At 34.5% G+C, this 22,270-nt stretch overlaps 1 protein-coding gene across 1 annotated transcript in view; it reads right to left on the reverse strand.

Annotated features, from left to right (window-relative positions):
* Window positions 1-3,464: 3,464 nt before the first annotated feature.
* LOC109118844 (uncharacterized) overlaps window positions 3,465-22,270 on the reverse strand; it is a 35,585-nt gene continuing 16,779 nt past the window's right edge. The window contains exons 8-9 of the mRNA XM_069290804.1: window positions 4,094-4,157; window positions 3,465-3,605 (exon numbers count right to left, since the gene is read on the reverse strand). Of these exons, the coding sequence (XP_069146905.1) occupies window positions 3,465-3,605; window positions 4,094-4,157 (205 nt within the window). The remainder of the gene's footprint in view (window positions 3,606-4,093; window positions 4,158-22,270) is intronic.

Below are 22,270 nucleotides of genomic sequence, written 5' to 3' on the forward strand. Positions count from 1 at the left end.
CGAAACCTTCAACAAGACTTGCTCACCCTCCATGAACTCTAAGTCTCTAACCTTTCGGTCTGCATATTCTTTTTGCCTACTTTGCGCCGCTAAATGCTTTTCTTGAATAGATTTCACTTTCTCTAATGAATCCCTCAAAAGGTCAGTACCCCAAGGTCTAACCTCAAATGTATCAAACCACCCAATGGGAGACCTACATCTCCTACCATACAATGCTTCAAATGGAGCCATATCAATGCTTGAGTGATAGCCATTGTTGTACGAAAACCCCGCTAAGGGTTGGAAGTTATCCCAATGACCACCAAATTCTATCACACATGCACGAAGCATATCCTCCAACACTTGAATCGTTCACTCCGACTGACCATCGGTCTGAGGATGGAACGCATTACTAAGGTCCAATCTAGTACCCAATTCCGCATGTAATGTTTTCCAGAACTTAGAGGTAAACTGCGTACCTCTATCTGATATGATGGATAGTGGAACCCCATGCAACCGAATCACCTCCGAGATATAGATTTTACCTAACTTCTCTGCATTGTAAGTCACCTTGACCGGAATGAAATGAGCAGACTTAGTTAACCTATCGACAATCACCCAAAGAGAGTCATACTTACCCATTGTCTTTGGAAGACCAACCACGAAGTCCATTGCGATTCTCTCCCATTTCCATTCTGGAATGGGCATTCTCTGAAGTGTTCCTCCGGGCCTTTGGTGTTCATACTTTACTTGTTGACAGTTTGGACATTTGGCAATAAAGTCAACAATATCACGCTTCATTCTACTCCACCAAAAGTGTTGCTTTAGGTAGCGGTACATCTTGGTTGCACCCGGATGTATAGAATACCTTGAACTATGAGCCTCTGTCAGAATAGTGTTGATCAAATCATCGACACAGGGTACACATACCCTTCCCTTAATCCTCAAAACACCTTCCTCATCGATTGTTGCTTCTTTAGCCTCTCCTTGCAACACTTTATCTTGGATCCGGATCAATTTCTCATCATTAAACTGCCTTCCCTTAATCTTGTCAAGGAAGGAAGATCTTGCCTCCACACAAGCTAAAAATCCTCGCTTCTCATTTACCTCTAACCTCATAAGGTCATTAGCCAAAATCTGAACTTCTCTAGCCAATGGGCATCTAAAAGCTTGCAAGTGAGCTAGACTTCCCATGCTTCCCGCCTTTCTACTTAAAGCAACTGCCACAACATTCGCCTTCCCCGGATGATACAAGATAGTGATGTTGTAGTCCTTCAGTAGTTCCATCCATCTCCTCTGTCTCAAGTTCAAATCTTTCTGAGTAAAGACATACTGTAGGCTACGATGATCCGTGTATACTTCACAGTTAACCCCATATAAATAGTGTCTCCATTGCTTTAATGCAAACACTACCGCAACCAATTCCAAATCATGGGTCGGATAGTTACGTTCATGCATCTTTAATTGCCTCGAAGCATAAGCAATTACACTCTTCTCTTGCATTAGCACTGCACCCAACCCCGAATAGGATGCATCACAATAAACGATGAAGTTCTTACCCTCTACTGGCAAGGTAAGGATAGGTGTGGTAGTCAACAAAGTCTTGAGTTTCTGAAAGCTTTCTTCGCACTCATCCGACCATACAAATGGAACATTTTGCTTAGTCAAGTTCGTCAGTTGGGAAGCAATAGAAGAGAATCCCTTGACAAATCGGCGATAGTAGCTAGCTAACCCAACAAAGCTCCTTATTTCTGACACATTAGTGGGTCTCACCCAATTCTTCACTGTCTCAATCTTAGAAGGATCCACCATCACTCCATCCTTAGAAACCACGTGCCCCAAGAAGGACACTACATCTACACACTTAGAGAACTTGGCATAAAGCTTTTTCTCCCTCAATATTTCTAATACAATTCTCAAATGTTCCTCATGTTCCTTCTTACTTTTAGATTATATCAGTATATCATCAATAAACACGATCACAAAGAGATCCAAATATGGCTTAAATATCCCGTTCATCAAGCTCATGAATGCAGCAGGGGCATTCGTAAAACCAAAAGACATCACTACAAATTCGTAATGCCCATACCTAGTTCGAAAAGCAGTCTTTGGCACATCCGTTGCCCGTATTTTCAATTGATGATAACCGGATCTCAAGTCAATCTTAGAGAAGAAAAAAACACCTTGTAACTGATCGAACAAGTCATCAATGCGAGGAAGAGGATACTTGTTCTTAATAGTTACCTTGTTCAACTGCCGGTAATCTATGCACATCCGAAAACTCCCATCCTTCTTCTTCACAAACAAAACCGGAGCACCCCAAGAAGATGCACTTGGTCTAATGAAGCCTTTGCTCAACAACTCTTGAAGTTGAGCCTTTAACTCTCTTAACTCCGCGGGAGCCATTCTATAAGGGGGTATAGAAATGGGGCGAGTTCCCGGTTCAAGATCGATGCAGAAGTCAATATCCCTATCCGGTGGCATACCAGGAAGATCTGCAGGGAACACATCCAAGAACTCACGGACTACCGACACCGTTTCGATTGAAAGTACTTGGGTGGTGTCATCCTTAAGATGTGCCAAGAAAGATAAACAACCTTTACTAACCATCTTCTTAGCACGAACAAAGGACACGATGCGAACCGGATTGGAAGTGTAGTCGCCCTCCCACACTAACGGATCTGTCCCAGGCTTGGCTAACGTCACAATCTTAGCATTACAATCCAAGATCGCAAAATTTTGGAGAAAGCCAAGTCAAACCCAGAATTACATCAAAGTCAACCATTTCTAAGATAACCAAATCTACATAAGTGTTACTCCCCACAAAATTCACCAAACAAGACCTATATACCTTTTCAACTACCACAGACTCACCCACCGGAGTAGAAACACGAATAGGCATATCAAGTAATTCACAACGCAAATTTAGACCATTAGCAAATGAGGAAGATACGTAAGAAAATGTGGATCCGGGATCAAATAATACAAAAGCCATGCAATCACAAACCAAAAGAATACCTGTGATAACAGCATCAGATGTCTCCGCCTACGATCTCCCAGGGAAAGCATAACAATGGGCCCTTTCGTTTGTTTGCCCGTTGCCCCTACCATGTTGTGATGTAGTGGCTCCTGTTTGCCCATCACCCCGGCCGTTTTGGTGACCACCATTACCTCGACCACCGCGTCCTCCAGAATGACGGCCTCTTCCATAACCACCTCTACCTCTAGCTATTGGGGGTCGATTACTCTGTTTTGGACAATATCTCTTAATATGTCCAATCTCCCCACATCCATAGCACTCTCTGGGTTCATGCATAGGTCTCTCAGAGAAGTGTTGACCGGTCTGAGGTGGACCCCCAACTACAGTCTGTAGTGAAGACTGAATTGGTCGAACTGAGTAACCTCCAGAACCCTGTCCTCTAGAGTAAGAACCATTAAACTCACCTCACTTTCGAAACCTTTTTGATGTCGATGTCGAGGTGAAGTCATCGGGCTTCACTACTTCCACCTCTATCACGAAGTCTACCACTTCTTGGAAGGATTTTGCCATAGCTGCTACTTGTAAGGCCGAAATCCGCAACTATGACCTCAACCCCTTCACAAACCGGCGAATCCGCTCTTGTGGACTGAAACAGAGTTGAGTGGCATACCTTGATAAAGCATGAAACTTAGCCTCATATGCATTAACCGACATCCTACCTTGCTCTAGGCTGAAGAACTCATCCCTTTTCCTATCCCTCAAAGTTCGGGGGATATACTTCTCCATAAACAAGCTAGAGAATGAGGCCCAAGTCATAGGTGGTGCCTCTGTTGGTTGACACTAAACATGTGACCGCCACCACATTTTGGCGTTCCCTTGAAACTGATAACTCACGAACTCAACACCAAACCGTTCTACTATACCCATTTTGTGTAGTATCTCATGACAGTCAACCAGAAAATAGTAGGCATCCTCAGATTCAGCACCCTTGAAGACTGGAGGTTTCAATTTTAAGAACTTACTGAAAATTTCATGCTGATCATTTGTCATTATGGGCCCCGTAGTCAGACGAGGAAACGTGCCTATCTCCAATGAGGCATCCATGCGGGGAGCCCCAACAGTGGCATGTCGTACCTCTGGAACCTGAGGTGCTGGTGTAGAAAGCACTGGGGGTGTCTGGCCTTGATCAGATAACCCGCTAAGATAAGCCAGAACCTGATTGATCATCTCTGGGGTAGGTTGGGGTGGCATTTCCTCATTCTGCACTTTTTCATTCTCCCCATCCTCCCCCTCTCTTACTACCTCCTCAGTCGGTGGAGGAGTGACCGCCCTAGCATCAGATGGACTAGGTGCTCGTCCTCTTCCTCTAGAGGACGTCCTCCCACGACCTCTACCACGGCCTCTTGCCGCTGTTCTCCCTCGAGCCACAGCCCTAGTGGCTGGCTCAGTTGTATCTTGCCTTGCTGGTGTTGGTGTTGGCGTAGTCGTTGCTCTAGTTCTAACCATCTGCGAAATAGAGTGAAGATGGTCAGATACCAATTTGTATCACCTAGATACCAATTGGATTCAAGTAGTAGCACGAAAGAAAGAAAGAAAGAATGGAATTTTACTAAAGTCTTATAGCCTCTCAAAGAAAAGTAAAGGCGTCCCCCTACCGTTCCTTAAGACTCTACTAGACTCGTTCTTGTGTGATGAGACCAACGAACCTAATACTCTGATACCAAGTTTGTCACAACCAAAAATCGAGCCGCGACTGGCACCCACATTTACCCTCCTATGTGAGCGAACCAACCAATCGAACCCTTAACATTTCAATATAATGTCGACAGAAAGTAATGCGGAAGACTTAAACTCATTAAGTAAAATCAATAATCAACTTCTATAACTCAAAACTTATCATTATCCCTAAAATCTGGAAGTCATCATCACAAGAACATCTACCTCAAATTACTAAATCTAAGAGTTTCTAAGAAGCTAAAATACATAAAAAGCTAGTCCATGCCGGAACTTCAAGGCCTCAAGACATGAAGAGGAAGATCCAGTCCAAGCTAGAAGCATTAGCTCACCCTGATATCCGGAGTAATGAAGACTGGCTAGAGTTGCTGTTGAGTTGAAGACGACGGCACGTTTGCTGCACTCCACAAATAACAAAAGGAAAACATAAAAGTAGGGGGGTCAGTACAAACACGGTACTGAGTAGATATCATCGGCCAACTCAAAATAGAAAACTGTATATATCAAGTAATATCATAAAATCAACTATGATACTCAACATGTAGCAACAACAGCACTATAATCATTAACAAGTACCGCCAAGTTCACACATGAGGACGCAAGCCTCAATTACCATACTCATTTGGGGATTAGATTCATTAGATTGAGTTTATTAACATATTTCAAGATTCATTATCTTTATTCCCCCCGTGTCGGTACGTGACACTCCGCTCCATATACTATCCTGGTGTCGGAACGTGACACTCCGATCCTCATTCTATCCTGTTACCGGAACGTGGCACCCCATCCATATACTATCCTGGTGTCAGAATGTGACACTCCGATCCTCATTCTATCCTGGTACCGGAACGTGGCACCCGATCCCCTAATCTCACCACTTTCGTTCATCAAGCCTTCTTTTATACCAAGGCATCATCATTAACAAAGTAGATTAGGGTTTCTTTTCAAGATTTGGGATTCAATTGCTTCATCATGATTATTCATTCACAATTACATAATCATATTCATGCAAGCATACAATTAAGCACATAGCAGGGTTTACAATACCATCAATACATATCATTCGCTATTAAGAGTTTACTACGAATAGCATGAAATAACCATAACCTACCTCCACCGAAGACTAGTGATCAAGCAAGAAATTCCCAAGCTTTGCTATCCTCTTCGTTTCTCTCTTTCTCGTTCAATTCTCTCTCTCTCTTTGTTCTTTCTATTTTCTTATTCCAATCCTCTTTCTTTTACCCTAATTAACATATAATTAAAAATGAAAGATGGCAATAATAACCCACTAATTAACTTAAGGTTACCTCTTTTAACCCCCAAGTAATTAGATTTATAAACCTTAACCCTCTAACTTTATAATTAAAGTAGGAATAGTCCAAAACGTCCCTTAAAACGTGTAAAGAAATTCGACTCCTCCTGGGATTACGCAACCTGTGACGGCCCGTCGTGCCTGCGACGGTCTGTCATGCAGGTTCGTCAGGGACTCAATTTGTTTAAGGAGTCTGTGATGGCCCGTCGTGCCTACGACGGTCCGTCCTGAACTTCCGTCACGACGTTCAGATAATCGTTCCCTGTACCAACTTTTCAAGAGTTGAAGTGTTTTGAAACGAGAGTTCACGACGGTTCGTCGTACCTGTGACGGTCCGTCCTGCAGGTCCGTCACAGAGTTCAGAGAGTCGATTTCAGTACTCAGATTTCAGAATTTCCTAAGTGTTTTGGAACGAGACACCCTCGACGGTCCATCGTGCCCATGACGGTCCGTTGTGGGGTCCGTCGTTTCAGCCAGTTTTCCAGAAGTAAAATCTTCTGTTCAAAACGACTAAACAGGTCGTTACAGCATGGTATTCCATCAACTTGAAACTTGTTGCAACTGCAAGTCTTCTGTTCCAAGCATACGATATAAATATTTTTTTCATCACTTACTGAATAAGTGTAGTTAGTTGATGGGGCAACCTAGCATCAATACATAATTTCAACTATACACTCCATAGGAAAGCAAATACACTTTAAATACTTAAATAAATGAATATATAAGCAACTAAAATACGACAAATATTATTTTTCTTACAAAAATTAACATTTCTTCAGCATGCATACCGTCATACGCCCAGATTTTGATTAATTAAGCACAAGCATCTCCTGAAACTCCTTCTCAAGTAGTGTGAAAGTGCATGATGAATTCTTTTGATTTGTGCAATTCCATCTAGAAAACATCAAGCACACTTGTTCGAGAAAGTCAAATATGGGTAATTCTCTTGCTGCTACCAAAGTCAAATTGTTGCAGTCTACAATATTTGACGTCATCATGAGACCAGAAGAATTGGTGCATACAACCTTGCCCACTTCTCATATTCAACCAACTCCAAGTAGTTCTTCACCCTTACATTAAACTGCTTAAACCTTTTCATTAGCTTATCAAAATCAGTTTTCTTATATGTTTTTTCCATAGTGTAGAATACCTCACTCAATTGTTCATTTGGTTTTTTGAAAATTCTTGCATACATTAGCCCACAAGTTCCATATGCAGGTGTAATGTTAGATATTGTTTTACACATCAGATATGACCTTTATTATGCTATTAGTCGGTCAGATACCACACACATATTTCTTCTTAACATAAGTTTCTTTGAATTGTTCAAAGAACCATGTCCAAGCAATTTCATTTTCTGAATCAATAACTCTTTATGCCAAAGGCAATATATTCCCTATTATAATGTATAAGAAAGATGAATAACAAATAAATTAAATTATAATGTATGTATGTATCTAAAATACCTGCTCTATCCATAGTGTTGGCTGATACGAATGCACCAATATATGTTGATTTGAGGTGACTAGCATCTATAACAACAACCAGCCTACAATGATCAAATCCCTTTATAAAAACATCCAAAGATATAAACATGTATAAAAATTTGTTCTCATGTGTTCTCTTCATTCATATATGTGAATTATGGTACGTCTTATCCAAGGTATACAAGTATCTGGTAGCTTCCCATAAGACGCAGTTGGTTGCCCCATTATCAATTCTAATGCTTTCTCTTTTGCTAGTCATGCCAACATATAGTTAATATTAATACCCAATTCCAATCTAACGTCATCCATGATATCATTTGGAGTCTACTTCCTCTTGTGATTCCTCAATTTAGGCGCGATTATTCCTCCAATTAATCCACTTGTTGCACGATAGTCAGAATGCACCCCATCCTTGAGAGGACGTTTATGTTCAGAGTTAAATTTTGAACATCTTCGACTTGTTAATACTTGACGCTTTCATCAACCATGCACATTCTTTAGATTGGCATACAAGATTATAGATGGGAATACAATTTATATTTTTATTAGTTTTGTTTTGCATCTGCAAACACAACTCGATACACGTAAAATTAAATGAATTTAACAACAATTCACCTAATAGAGTTTGACCTCTCCACCAACAAATTAAATCCTTTTTTTGATTGAATACATTTCCATCACATCCTTTAATGTCGACTTATCCATGTATATCTGATAAACCATTATCTTCTTTTGTTATCTGTTCAGAATTATTAAATCATTTCCACGATCAAATATATCCGCTAGTTGATCGTCAAACATTGGGAGCATTGGTAAATATCATGCGTACCAATTAATTCATGATTGTATTCAAATTGCACCACATAACCTTCAATAGAAGTTTCTCAAGAATCAGAATATACTATATCAATATCGAAAATCCTTACACACAAGGAATATACTCCAAATTGAGTGTTGATATTTTTCAAACGAACATATATGCGCACACCTATGTTATTACGTATTTCTATTGGCGTGTTATTACCTACAACAATGTATTTGATTTTCATACTTTTTTGTAAGATTGACGTTCAATTGTACCGAAATCAAATCAACTAAATCAGAATACAAAACATATTCTTTCAACACTATCCCGTCAATGCTATATTCTACATAACAATTCTCTTCGCTCCATTTTCTAAAATACCGGATCAAAACTGTGATAGTAGCCATGAAGTTGTCTTTTCGTTTTAGGAGTGAAATTAAGAAGAAAGAAGGAGCATATTTTTTCCTTTTAAGTTGATCAGAATCCTAGAAGGTATATGTCACGACCCAAAAATGGTCGTGATGGCACTCGTCTTATCCCACCAAGACAAGTCAGCCTAAAACCCAATATCTAACAAAGTGCGGAAGTAAATGACAATCCAACAACAATTTCTATAAAAGAAAACCAAGTCATATTAATTCAATCCCCAAAACCAGGTTGTTACGTGCACAAGCCTCTAATGTAAAAATTAGAATTGGAACAAAATAGAAATCTAAATGAAGTTGTCTTTCAAGTAAAAACAAAGTCATAAACTGGAGTAGGAAAGTTCGCTGAGATGACAAGCAGCTACCTCACAATCCTCCACAAGATGCCTCGGAAACGAAGAGAATGGAGGGTATCACTAAAATCCCGGCTCGTAACCTACAAAAATTTGTAGAAGCAAGGGGTGAGTACCAAACCACGCGGTACCCAACAAGCAAACCTCTAAACACAAGTTAAGTGAACAAAATACGGGTACTCCTGACACCCTATCTAAACCTCCACGCTACAGCCTAATATTTTACCAAACACACCACTCAATAACCACACTCTATCAGTTTACACATTCTCAATAACAACTCAATATTCAACAATCACAAAATTCACAGAGAAACAATCACAAGATCAGCAAAACACATGTTCAAGTTCATCAATAATAAAATGTGCAATGCCATGAGATGCAATGTCAAATATCGTGATGCATGTCTTTCTTAACGATACACACCCGCTGTCTCTCAGTCTGGGACCCATGGGGGGCATATCTGTCCATGCATCTGTCGCGGCGCACGACACGACCCTCGATAGTAGTAACCTTCGCGGCGCGCGATACGTCCCTCGAAATATAATATCCATCGCGGCGCGCGATACGACCCTCGAAAATAGTACATCCTCTTACCACAACCATGTCTCAGATACAATGCAAATGACATGCTCAAATGAAAAGGAGGAGATAACTATTTGATAACAAAGCACAATTTGCAACAAGAAATACAACACTAACAAATAAGCAACAAGTCTCCAAATCATTCTCAACATCACACACGGAAATACACGAATTTCGTACGCTTAACAAGAGTTTAGAAATCCACTTGCCTTAGCCAATCGAATAATTACTCTTGGACTTGAGCCTTCCCTTTCCGTTGAGCTTCTGAACCAATGGAATCTATTAAAGTATATATTCACAATAAGGTTTTCAGAACTAACAACACTCACACTTTTATGTGTTTAACCTTTACCCAAAAATACACCCCAACTTTATAATCAAATTTGTAATTATTGATACCAATTCACATGCCAACTCTTTATATCTCCTCAAATTTCAAGTCTAGGGTTATATCATAATTTCTCCCAAACATTATAACTTTAATAGTATACTATAATACACCCAATATTTAATCACCTATATTGATATATCAAATTTTTGATCATAATGAGATAATAAAATTACAATTTCTAAATATAGAAACCACTGGTTATGAAACCAGTGGTGGAAATCCTATAAAATAAAAACGCCAACATTTCACATATATATAATATTATAGTTATACCAAGTATGCCATACCATTATTGCCAATAGGGGGTAACTCGTTTCCTTACTTAGATTATTTTATCAATTGGCCAATTACACCACACATTAAACAATATAAAAAAAAACTATATTCAATTATATATGACCCCTTTTGTCCTTTTCTTAAAGTTTCAAACAATACCACCCTAATAAATTTATACATATGAGATGTTAACACTTACTTGATTCACGCAAGGTTTTTCCTTGTGTTTTTTTCCCCAGCCGCAACGAGTTCTTCAACTCGTTCTTCTCCTCTCTTGTTGTCGCTCAGGTAAGGTTTTCGCCTCTCCTTCTTTTCTAAATTAATTATTTATTAAACTGATCAAAACCACTAACTTATTTTAAATTTTTTTTATATATATACATGACCCTAATAGTATAAAATCTTAAATAACTGATCACTTTAGCCCACTAACTATCTATTAATTTTATTATTTTTTTTTTCAACAATTACTCATAAATAAATTAACTCAAGTTATACAAATAATTTAAATTTTCCAAAAATAACCTCACGGGTCATTACAGTATATGTTAGTTACGTTTTTTAAAATGCCAAATTAGTGGGTTTAAGGGCTGAAAAATAGGTCATTTACATTAACTAATTGACCTCATTTAGTGGTATTTTATTTTTAATGTATTTTTTAAAATGAAATATTTATGGAATTTAGCAATTTTTTAATTCAAGCTGTAGCTATTTTTTTAAAAAAATATGATACTTATATCTATTTCAATCTAATAACCCTTAAATTATAGTCATTTATGTAAGTTATACAAAAAGAATTGACAAAGAAAATAAAAAAGACTGCTCAAAACATTACTATCTATCTATGAAACTTCTAATAACTAAGATGAAAGTCGGGACAAAACCCACAACATCCAAATTTAACTGAAAAGTAAATGGAATCAAGCAAACTATGCATTGAGGTGTAAGGGGAAACTCTAAAGCACAAGCTTAAGCTTTAGAGTACGAGTATGTAAGAGGAAACTTTAAAGCATATGCATAAGCTCTAACTGTAAAAAAAGAAAAACATACTCAGCTCATCTCAACTCAACTCAAAGATACTCAAGAATATACAAACTCAAAATTAATCAGCTCAATTAAGTATAAAAGCAACAATAAAGATGCATTACATAGGATGTTTTTAAAACAATAGATAATAACTCAATCTATTAAAAAATACAATAATAAAATACTCGATGTCTGAAAATATATTAAAAAAAGTCAAATAAATTAATAGAGAAATTATTAGTGACATCTAAAGAAAAAACTAAAAAAAAGGGAAAATAATATATAATAACAAAGTATTAATTAAATTAAGTGTTGTAAACATAGTTTGATTTAATTGTACCCCATAACAAACTGTTGCCATTTCGCCTCTCTCTTGTGATTCTCGCTCGTCACTCTCATTCTCACTAGCAGTCTCCCTCGCCTCTCTCGCTTTTATACAAACACAAATGTATATAATAAGTTTGTATTTGTATAAAACGAAAGAAAATTGTATATATACCTATATTTTTCATTCCCATCTCCTCTCTCAGATTTCGCTCGTCACTCTCCCAAATATCACTCGCGCTCTCACTTTATTCAAATGCAAATGTACACATTGTGTTTGTATAATATGAGAGAAAATTGTATATACAAATGCAAATGCATATAGTTACGTCTAATACACTTATGATTATACAAATACGATCTTCCTCTGCCCAGTTTTCTTTTTATCTTTCTCTCTTAATACAAACACATATAATGCAATTGATCTTTTTGTATATGTATACCGAAACATAGACAGTTTATACAACTGTTTTTTTGTGTATATATATAGAGAGAAATGTACATATATATGTTTGTTATTGAGCGCAATTATGCAAATTATATCTATAACATACAAATATATTTTTTATGTTTGTTATAGGTGAAAATTGCTCAAAAAAGAAACTACTTGGAACTCTAGTACTTTAGCTAAATAATTATACAATAGTCTAAAATTAATTTCAGTCTAGTCATTCCATAGATTTGGCCAAAAATGATACTTGGAGATGCAAGGTGTTTTCTATTAACACGAATAATTTAAAAATGTAACTAACTAATTTTTTTGGATGGTTGTTAGCCTAGTATTGTATTATATTGTATTGTATTGCCGATTTAAGAGAAAAAGGTTAAAAGTGCCCTTAAATTATGTGAAAGAAACAAAAATGTCCTTCATTTATTGTTTGGCTCAAAAATGCTCTTATCGACAATATTTAGCTTTAAAATGCCCTTATAGTCAATATTTTGGTGCAGAAATGCCCCTATAGTTACAAAATGAGTCAAAAATGTCGTTTTCCCAATAATTATATTTTTTTTCTTGGGAAAATGCATTAGTATCCCCCTAGACTTTGACTGAAATTCTAAAAAACACCTTAACTAAACTAAGGTCCTATTACTCCCCGAACTTATTATTTTATATAGTTTTGTGCACTTTTTTGACTTACGTGACATCCAAATATCTCCCACGCGCCTCAATTTCATGGAGTTACGGACTGTGCCACGTAAGACAAAAGGTGTATAAAATTACAAAAAAATAATATCAAGAGGTAAGAGGACCTTAGTTTAGTTAAGGTGTGTCTATGAGATTTTCGGTCATAGTCTAGGGGGTACTTGTGCATTTTCCCTTTTTTCTTTTTAAACACATCTTTTTCCAAATTAATATATTGTTAAAGAACACTATTCTTGTTTTCTTTCTTCTAAAATCATTTCAACAAATAAAAATGTACCTTTTTGATAGATAATATATGTCATATACATAATATTATAGTATATTCATCATTAATTTATATTTATATAACGATAAAAAATAATGATAGTAAAATAAAAAATATTTTTATATTCTTTTCTGAATTGAAGTAAGATAAATATTTTCTTTTGTTAAAAAAAAATTAATTGAAAAAAAATGTGTCAAAAAGAAAATAATAATATATTTATTTGAAAAACGAGCATTTTGATCCATTTAATAACAAAAGGAGTATTTTTAAACCAAAATATTGACGGTAAGAACATTTTTTTGACCAAACTATAATAGGAGGGCATTTTTTATCCTTTTGCATCGTGTAAGGGCATTTTTGAACCAAAGTATTGATGTTGAGAGCATTTTTAAGCCAAACTATAAAAGGAGGACATTTTTGTTCCTTTCACATAGTTTAAGGACATTTTTGACCCTTTTCCCTTGACTTAATCATAGTGTTTGTTTGATTGTTATTTAAATTCTATTGTATTGTTTAACTGCATCATTAGATAACTATGGAAAGATCAATTTTATATAACGATTGATTTGATGATCACCGCTACCTTAATATTTTCTTTTTATTTTTTCTTTGTTTGTTATGTAATAATTATATTTATTAGGTTCTGGCGTATCTTATCAGAATCACAATTAGTATAGATTTGATCAACTTTGCAATGTTTTTGTTGGTAGTCCTAATCTATCTCAGGACAACCATATGATTTCGTTCAATAGTTTGCTTCAATTTTTAGACAATTTAGAGTTGGCTAGGGGATTGTCCTTACAATTCATTTATGAGTAGAGACTTTCAGATAGTTAATAGATGATGTGCATTTTGTTTTGTATCAGATTCTCTTTAATGATATGATAGTTATTTGAGACTTCATTTTATTTTCCAGTTTATTTAGTTATGTATGATATCGTATTGTAATTTCAGGAGGTTAGCTTGGGTTTATTTGTGGCTTGAGGCTACGTGTTGTGTCTAGGAGGTAGTCTTGGGGCGTGATAAAAATATGATCAACACACTCTCACGATTACCTAACATGTAGCCACACAAAATCCTAACACAGTGCAATTGAAATCGAAGCTCTATAACTCCCACAACCACAATTTAAAATGTGAAGTGGGAACTAATTCATGACTGGTCTTTGTATAGATTTATTGAATCAAAATTTGACCTCTATATGTAATGTAATTTTTCGACGAGTGTAGCTTGACACCCGTTGGGCAAGGGTGACTCTACCCCTAAAAGAAGACTCGTACAACTTTAATTTGATGGGTTATGTTCCACCTAATTCATTATATGCTAAGAAATATATCCGTTTAAAGTTGACCCTTGAATAAACTAATGAAAAAAAAAAGCCTGCAGGAAGATTTGGAGCTCAGTTATAATCCTGAACCACTTCTAATACACGTAGCGTACATAAAAATGAACCTTAACATATCATAACACGTAGGACACTATTCAATTCAAGCTTATAAACCTAGGAGAAAGATTCGAATTCTACAAGTAGAATTGTGAGTTGTTCTCATATTTAATTTTGTGTTGCACTTAAACCAGACAAGAGGCGAACCATGACCATATGTTTCTGTTTGTTAGTGAAATCAGATTTTATATTTTTAAATTAATAACAATATATATTCTTACTCAATAGTTTAAATCAAATTTTAAAATGTACGAACTGCCATTTTTGTTGGTAATTTTTTTTACGGTGCAATATAAGATGGACAAACTATTATTGTCTTAATAATGAAATATTATAGGGTTCATTCATTGTCGGGAGAACTGACCCTTTTTTAATAAAAAAAATGATTTCCTTTTTTTTAAAAAAAAATCCAAAATTATGTTAGGGAATATATTTTACATTGTCATTGCAACCTTAACTATTTTGATAGGTGCGAATTTAAAGGAATGGTATTTGACGATATTTCTTTACTTGTTGAGTATTGACGTACTGAAACACTTACATTTCACAATTCACACTGAGCAGGATGTGAATGAAGGTTTTGTTTGGATTACAACCTCACAAATTTGAGTATCAATATACATTACGATGAATCAACAAAAACAACTTATCATTTTGTATTTTGGACGTTTGAAAAATTCCTTGACATAGAGTATCAAGTTTTACAACAGGAAATAAAAAATTATTGACATAAGTATGTGTCTTCAAAAATCTAATAATTGCACTGGATGCAACCGTGTAAAATACATATACAGTTTAACGTTAAATTTATAACACATATACCATCTCAAAATTGTATAACATATTCCAATTTAAAGACTTCATAATATAACAATTTTTAGTAACTAAACCGTAGTAATGTAATTGTTGGTTGTTGAATAAGCATCTGATCTATCGGTGGCTAAAATTTGTAAACACACAACTGAAATGAAAAGTAATTATGTTGGAGGTACTAACACACTATTTGACTGAGATTGAAGTAACCAAGACACTTAAAGTGTCTTACAATGTGACAGTTATTCTTGACCTCAACAAATTATTCAACTTCATAAAACATTGTATTATTTCTCTTCGGAGGTCACATGTGAAGAAAAAGTCATACAACACCTTCTGGTCAAAACCCTCGCTCTCATCGCAATAGCAATGCACTGGGTACAACTATAAGGAAAAGATCTAGAAAGGAAATTGATCTCTCCAATATTAGTGAAAGAGAAAGGAAAAGTATATGTATGCCCTCTTGCACAAATATCTATGGATGAGAGCTCAAACATAGATTTTGATGCCATGAATAAAGATGTCTATCCCTTCATTTTGTGGGGATTAGATTGGATTTTCTCAAAACAATAAGGGGCTTTTATAATATAAAAAAAGGAGGATATAATGCTTAAAGGAATATCTTAAAATGTGAGAAGCTTTTAGTGTGACCAAGAGACATATTTTTTCAAAGTGGGGTACACAATACTCAGGAAACAAACACTTATTAGGGCCGGCTAACACCCATGTTATAAGTAGTCTCTCTAGGACATATTAATTGTTACGTTGAAAATAATATTTAAGAATACAAATTTAAAATTATTTTTATTATTATTTAAATTATTCTATTAGAAAATAAAATAGCGAAGAGCCTTATTAAATTAACAATAAGTATATGAAAAAATATCAATTATTTTCTTAAATTTTGAATTTGTTATAAAATCAAGCTCAGAACAATATAAGTATAAAGAAAAGAAGACAAGAGAAGTAGATAGAAGAGAGAATTTTTCTTAATTCAAGTGTGTCTTTCAAATGATGAGTGATCTCTATTTATAGTGTTGAAATATCACTCCCAAAGGTCACCCAACAATTAGGTACATAGTTATCCACAATGGATCATATCACCTTGGAAATATACATACATGAATTCAAGTAATTCATGAATAACTTAAATGGACAATCCAGTTAATTAGTTCAATGAATTTATAACACTTTCCCTTGGATGCCCATAGATAATGTATCTCGTTAAAACCTCACTAGGAAAAATCCTGTGGGAAAAAAATCTAGTGAAGAAAAAAGAATACACATATCTTTTGATATGCATTATTTGTTGCCTCATTCAACATAATGTCGGGAAAATCCAATGGGACAAAACCTCTGTCAAGAAAAAAAGAGTGCAACGCATATTATTCTCCCCTGATTAAAACATCACATAATTTCTTGCGATAATGTATCCAATCTTGTAAACCGACTTCTCAAATATTGATATTGATAATGTCTTTTTGGTCAAATTGTATTCACAAAAATGTTGCATCGTTGAACTCATCCAATTTTATCATATTCTGATTTGATGAATATGATGAGGCTTTGAGTTTAGCCGAGCACATTATTGAATATCATTCTATTCATCATGACCTCGTTGTTGCAAGTAAATCGTCCATTCAACTTGTTCATAGCAACAACCATCTTGCGAACACTTTCACTTGTAGTTGATTATCTTCGTATATTGTGGTATATTATTTTTCAAATAAAAACCACACATTTTATAAATATGATGTGTCATTATTCTCAACCAGACGCATTCTCAACTTGCTTCATGGAGAGACATTATTTCTACATGGGGGCTAGAAAAGTTTGCTTCATAGACCACCAATATATTATTGCACCTCAACATCTAAATGAATAACATGTTTGAGACCTAGCTTTATGCGGATCAGATTAATATTTTGCATCTGCATAATCAATTAGTTCTGACTTAGATTCCTCGAATTAGAATAAACTCATGTGTATGGTCCTTCAAGGATATTCAAGTGTCTACTTAACACCATTTCAATATCCTTTTCTTGTGGAGGAAATGAATCTTGTCACTGCAAAGCAACAGATATCTGGTCCAGCATTGTTAACAAGATGCATTATACAAAGATATGGAGTTTCATCACAAAGAATCTCTTTATCCTTCTTTTGTGATCAAAGTGAATCTTTATGCATAATCGTTGTGGTACTCAATAAATGTGATTTATCCATATAAAATCGTATCAAAACCTTTCTGTGTATGTTTATTGATGGACAAATATTTCATTCGTCAAAAACACAATCTGTAGGTCAAGACAAAAATTTATCTTTCCAGAATCTTTTCATTTTAGATTCCCTTCTCAAACATTCAAAAGCTTTTGAAAGAACTATAAGAATATTAATAATGTTCAAGTCATCAACTTACACAAATATTATAACAAAATAGATTCTGACCTTTTAATAAAAATGCAAGGATAGCTAGTTAAGGTAATTCTTTTTGTACCCTTCGCTTTCTTGATTATTTCACTCTATATAAAGATTCTTGAAGTTTTATTGAAAAAGTTTGTTTCAAACTGTTATATCCTTCAGGCATCTTGATTGTTTGAAGGATTTTCAGATAACTTTTGATATTGTCTAGCTAAATATGATAATTATTCATTATATGCATTCAAGTTTTCATATATTGCCAGAGAAAACAAATATCATTGCAATCACCATAGGAGAAAACATCTCCAATAATATCAAATTTTTTGCGGCAAATGGTTATGACTCATGGCACAAGCCATACTTGATATCTTACAGTTATACTAATGCATAAGAATTTATTTGTACCCCACTAACACTATACCTTGATTTATGGACTATTTGTTCAAAACATCACTTTTCTAACTGAAACAAAATATACTTGAATTATGCATGTTACTTGGTCAACCATTTACCTGTCCACACAATATGACAAATTTGAATCAAATCATCATCACAATTTATATCATTGACCGCTACTTCATACCAAAGATACCATGAATGGTTACTTGATATCTTTTCCAATATGACATAACCTATCGAGATCTCTTCATTTTTATCATTTTTAAGTACATGAACCTTTTATAAGGCTTTATGAAGTGTTATGTTGTGGCGCTCTCTTATAGCACTTACCTCAATATCATGACCATATTGATCAGTTGCTCCTCTCCTTCTTCAAGGAATTTTATATTTGGAACCGATTGATCTATTACGCTTCAGATTTATCATAGACTATATCCTTCAAGGACTTCTCATTAGAGCATTTACGGATGAATTATATCACAGGGTCAGAAAATTAACCTTGCAATTGATTTGCAGCATTATGTAAATAAATTATCACTTGAACTTCAAGTTCATATTTTATTATAACAAGGATCTCGATAATTCATATTAACCTCACCATAATTTAGCTGTAAATCATCTCCCCCCCCCCCCCCCCAATTAATGTTAGAATATCCAACATCCATCTCAATATTATTTGGGAATTCATCTTTGTGTGTGGTGGAAAAATAAATCATAACCGCATATTCAATCTTTTAGATGCAATTAATTTCATATTTCATGACACCATCCATTGGTGAACATCTCCTTCAAGGAGAAATTATATTACATTGTCATGGTCAAATTATCATGAGCAAGACATGTTTCTTGCTTTACTTTTGTTGTACCATAGGTACACAACAATGAAAAATTTGTATTGCTACGAAATAATATTATTTTGGTCATGGCCATAATTTTTATAGACAGTAATTATTTCTTTCTTTTGTCATTTCGGTAGTTCACAATAAACATACCATAATATTTATGACGTATAAACGTACACGATCATCGGCCATTTCCGTCAAATAAAATTTATTTATTTTTCTCAAACATCCCATAGAGGTGAGTTGTGGCATATATCCCACAATATTTTTATTATATCTTGATTCATTCACTTTCAAGAATGGGCAAATATTTTGAGTTGACCATAACCATTTATACTTGTCGTACCTTTATATTTGAAATATTAATATGACTCACCTCAACATCATTTTGAAAGATAAAGTACACCATCACTTTATATATTTTTTTAAATTTGATGGAAGATTTATTAAATTTTACTAGATTAGTCTGCAAATATTGAGTGTCAATTGACATTTCATACTAAATTACAATTACTACTATCAACCTTCGAAAGACTTTTTTGAGATGATAATAATTACCTTCACATTTTAAAAAATTATTTGGAGAACCCAAAGTGTTCTCTCTTTCATAATTGTCGCAATGATGACTATTATAATTTTGTCCTTTCACGCCCTTATTCATACATTTAATCACTTGTCATCTTTCAGACTTATTATTCACTGCAACCAAATTCGTATGATAGAATGGAGCAGGTGGGCGGATTTCAAACTTATAATATACTACTTCCGCATCTGTTTTAGGGAATGGAGAAAACTCAATTGGACAAGTTTCAAGACTTTTCGTAGAAATATATTACTTTTTCCTTAGTCATCATTTTATCATCATTACGATTTATTGACTCAAACTCAATGTCATACCCATTTAAGATGTGTTAAGCCATAATTCTATGGGACTTGAACCCAATCCTTTTCATCAAGGTACATCATAACTCAAATTAGTGTCTTATATTTTTGGTGCGATAGAACATGAATGTACCATCTTACCTTCAAACACTATGATAATGATGCATCCGGACTTTAATTTGATGTCTTACCCTTTTTGGTGCGGTGACATTATAAAATGACGTGGTATTGCAGGTCCAAAATGAGTGTATTACACACATCCATCGAATCAGAAAGGGGTCTAAAATATTGTGCTTGCAAAAGTTTAAGGATTTAGTTGACAAAGTCATAAGTATAGGGATATAACTGACAAATCAAGTCAAGTACAAGGGCTTCTCAGTGAACCATATAAACATAACCTTAGCTCTAGCTGATATCAACAACTTACCTTGTTTCAATAAACATAATAAACATAACCCAAAATGTATTTTGGTTAGAACCTCGTGTTGATAACGTGTTATAATATCAAGCTCAAAGCAATATAAGTATACACTTGAATAAGAAGAAAAATTCTATCTTCTATCTACTTCTCTTGTCTTCTTCACTTTATACTTGATTTTATGATAGAATAACACTTAACTTAAATTAAGAAAAAATCATATAAATCATTAGGAATCTACTAAATGAGCATGGCCCAAGATTTAAATAAAAAATTGTTAGGTAGAGGGAGCTATGGATGTTCACAGTTTGGATAAAAATTTGTCGAAATCAAAAACATGAACCAACTCAATTTTATTTGTGTTTGATTTGGTTTGTTTTTAGATTTTTAAAAAGGGAAACTAAGCAAATACTTTATAAAATCAAAATAATTACAGTATGTATCCCATAGTAAATTTCGCTTAATTGATACTAAATCAATATTATATACTGATTACTATATTGGTATCATTAAATTTGATAATTTGACTTTAAAACTAATACATAAGGTTGGGGAGTTAAATATTTACCTTAACCGATGAATTCCGTGAAAAGCGGGTGCAAGCTGCCAAAAATCGCCACTCCCATATCAAAGAACTGATATGTAGAAAATAGGAGTTTATGAGTTATTTTTGCATTAAAACACGATCCGGTCCGCTATAGTGGTGCCGCCATCACAGAACTTACCCCTGCTATAACAATTTGCACACTAGCGGGACGCCTTCTGCCATATCGAGCTCAATGAAAGTTCAGAAGCTTAAAAGTCCGAAAAAGACCATTTTTACAACACAACATCTTCCCTTGACATTCTGACATATGCCTTTTATTCCAGGATCAATTTCGAAAGTTCTACTTATCTTGATTCAATTCGGAAAGTCTCTATTATATATTTTATTTTGAGTTATTATGTTTAAACATGTATTTTAAAGGCCATAGATTCTAATTGATGGATATTGGGGTTATATGAATAAAATGTGCTCGTTCTAAAAAAAAAAGGCTCTATGGACCTCTTATGTCTTGGTTTCAAGAATATATGAACCCAACTACAAAAATTGACCCCACCCATATCAGGATGACATTAGACCTCACCTAGCCTAGATTCTATTTAAGGCTGGCATTAAGGAAAGGTGTAGGGGTAGAACTGTTTTTTTTATTTTTATAAATAGTGATTTCTTTTTATAAAAAATAAATAAATTTAGCAGTGAGGTGGGGTAGTAGGGGTGGGATATAATAATTTAGCTTTGATTTAATATTTTTTGGTTTTAGGAGATCAAAGTGAGTTAAAATAATTTTATCCAAATCATATTTGACCAAATTCATATCTATCCATATTTTATGTGAATGAACTGTAATATCTATTTTCAATCCATCCAAATCCAATTTGTCCCAACCACTTGGCGCCCTATTTGTAACTAAAAATTTAAAGTGATAAATCTAGTTGAATTATGATGTCATTTTATATTCTTCTAATATTCAATAAACTATAAGTTCGTTTTTGTGAATAAAAAGTTACTTCATGGAGAAGCTTAATCTAACAAATGAGACACTCAAACACAATAATCCACATATATATGATGAAACTTCCAGATCTTGAAAGTACTAAACCTTAGGTAAGCATTCCTTTTCACTGTTTTAAAAGGTGGGGGCGTGAGACGAGACATTTTGTACAGTATAAGGCGAGGGGTAAGTCCCACGGATCTACAAGATGTAGTCTTATGTATATCCAATTTATAGTTTTATTACTAATGAAATAAGCAAAATTAAATCTTTCAATGATTTATGATTTTTATTTGAGATAATATTATTAATCAATAACTAAGAAAAAATATTATAATTACTATTTGAGAAATATCATTACACCAATGATAAAAATATGATTTAAAGATTCACAAAATTAAATTTAAACACTCGGGTGTACGTGTTTCTTTTA

Source organism: Solanum lycopersicum, chromosome 11 (genome assembly GCF_036512215.1).
Source record: "Solanum lycopersicum chromosome 11, SLM_r2.1".
NCBI classification, from domain to species: domain Eukaryota; kingdom Viridiplantae; phylum Streptophyta; class Magnoliopsida; order Solanales; family Solanaceae; genus Solanum; species Solanum lycopersicum.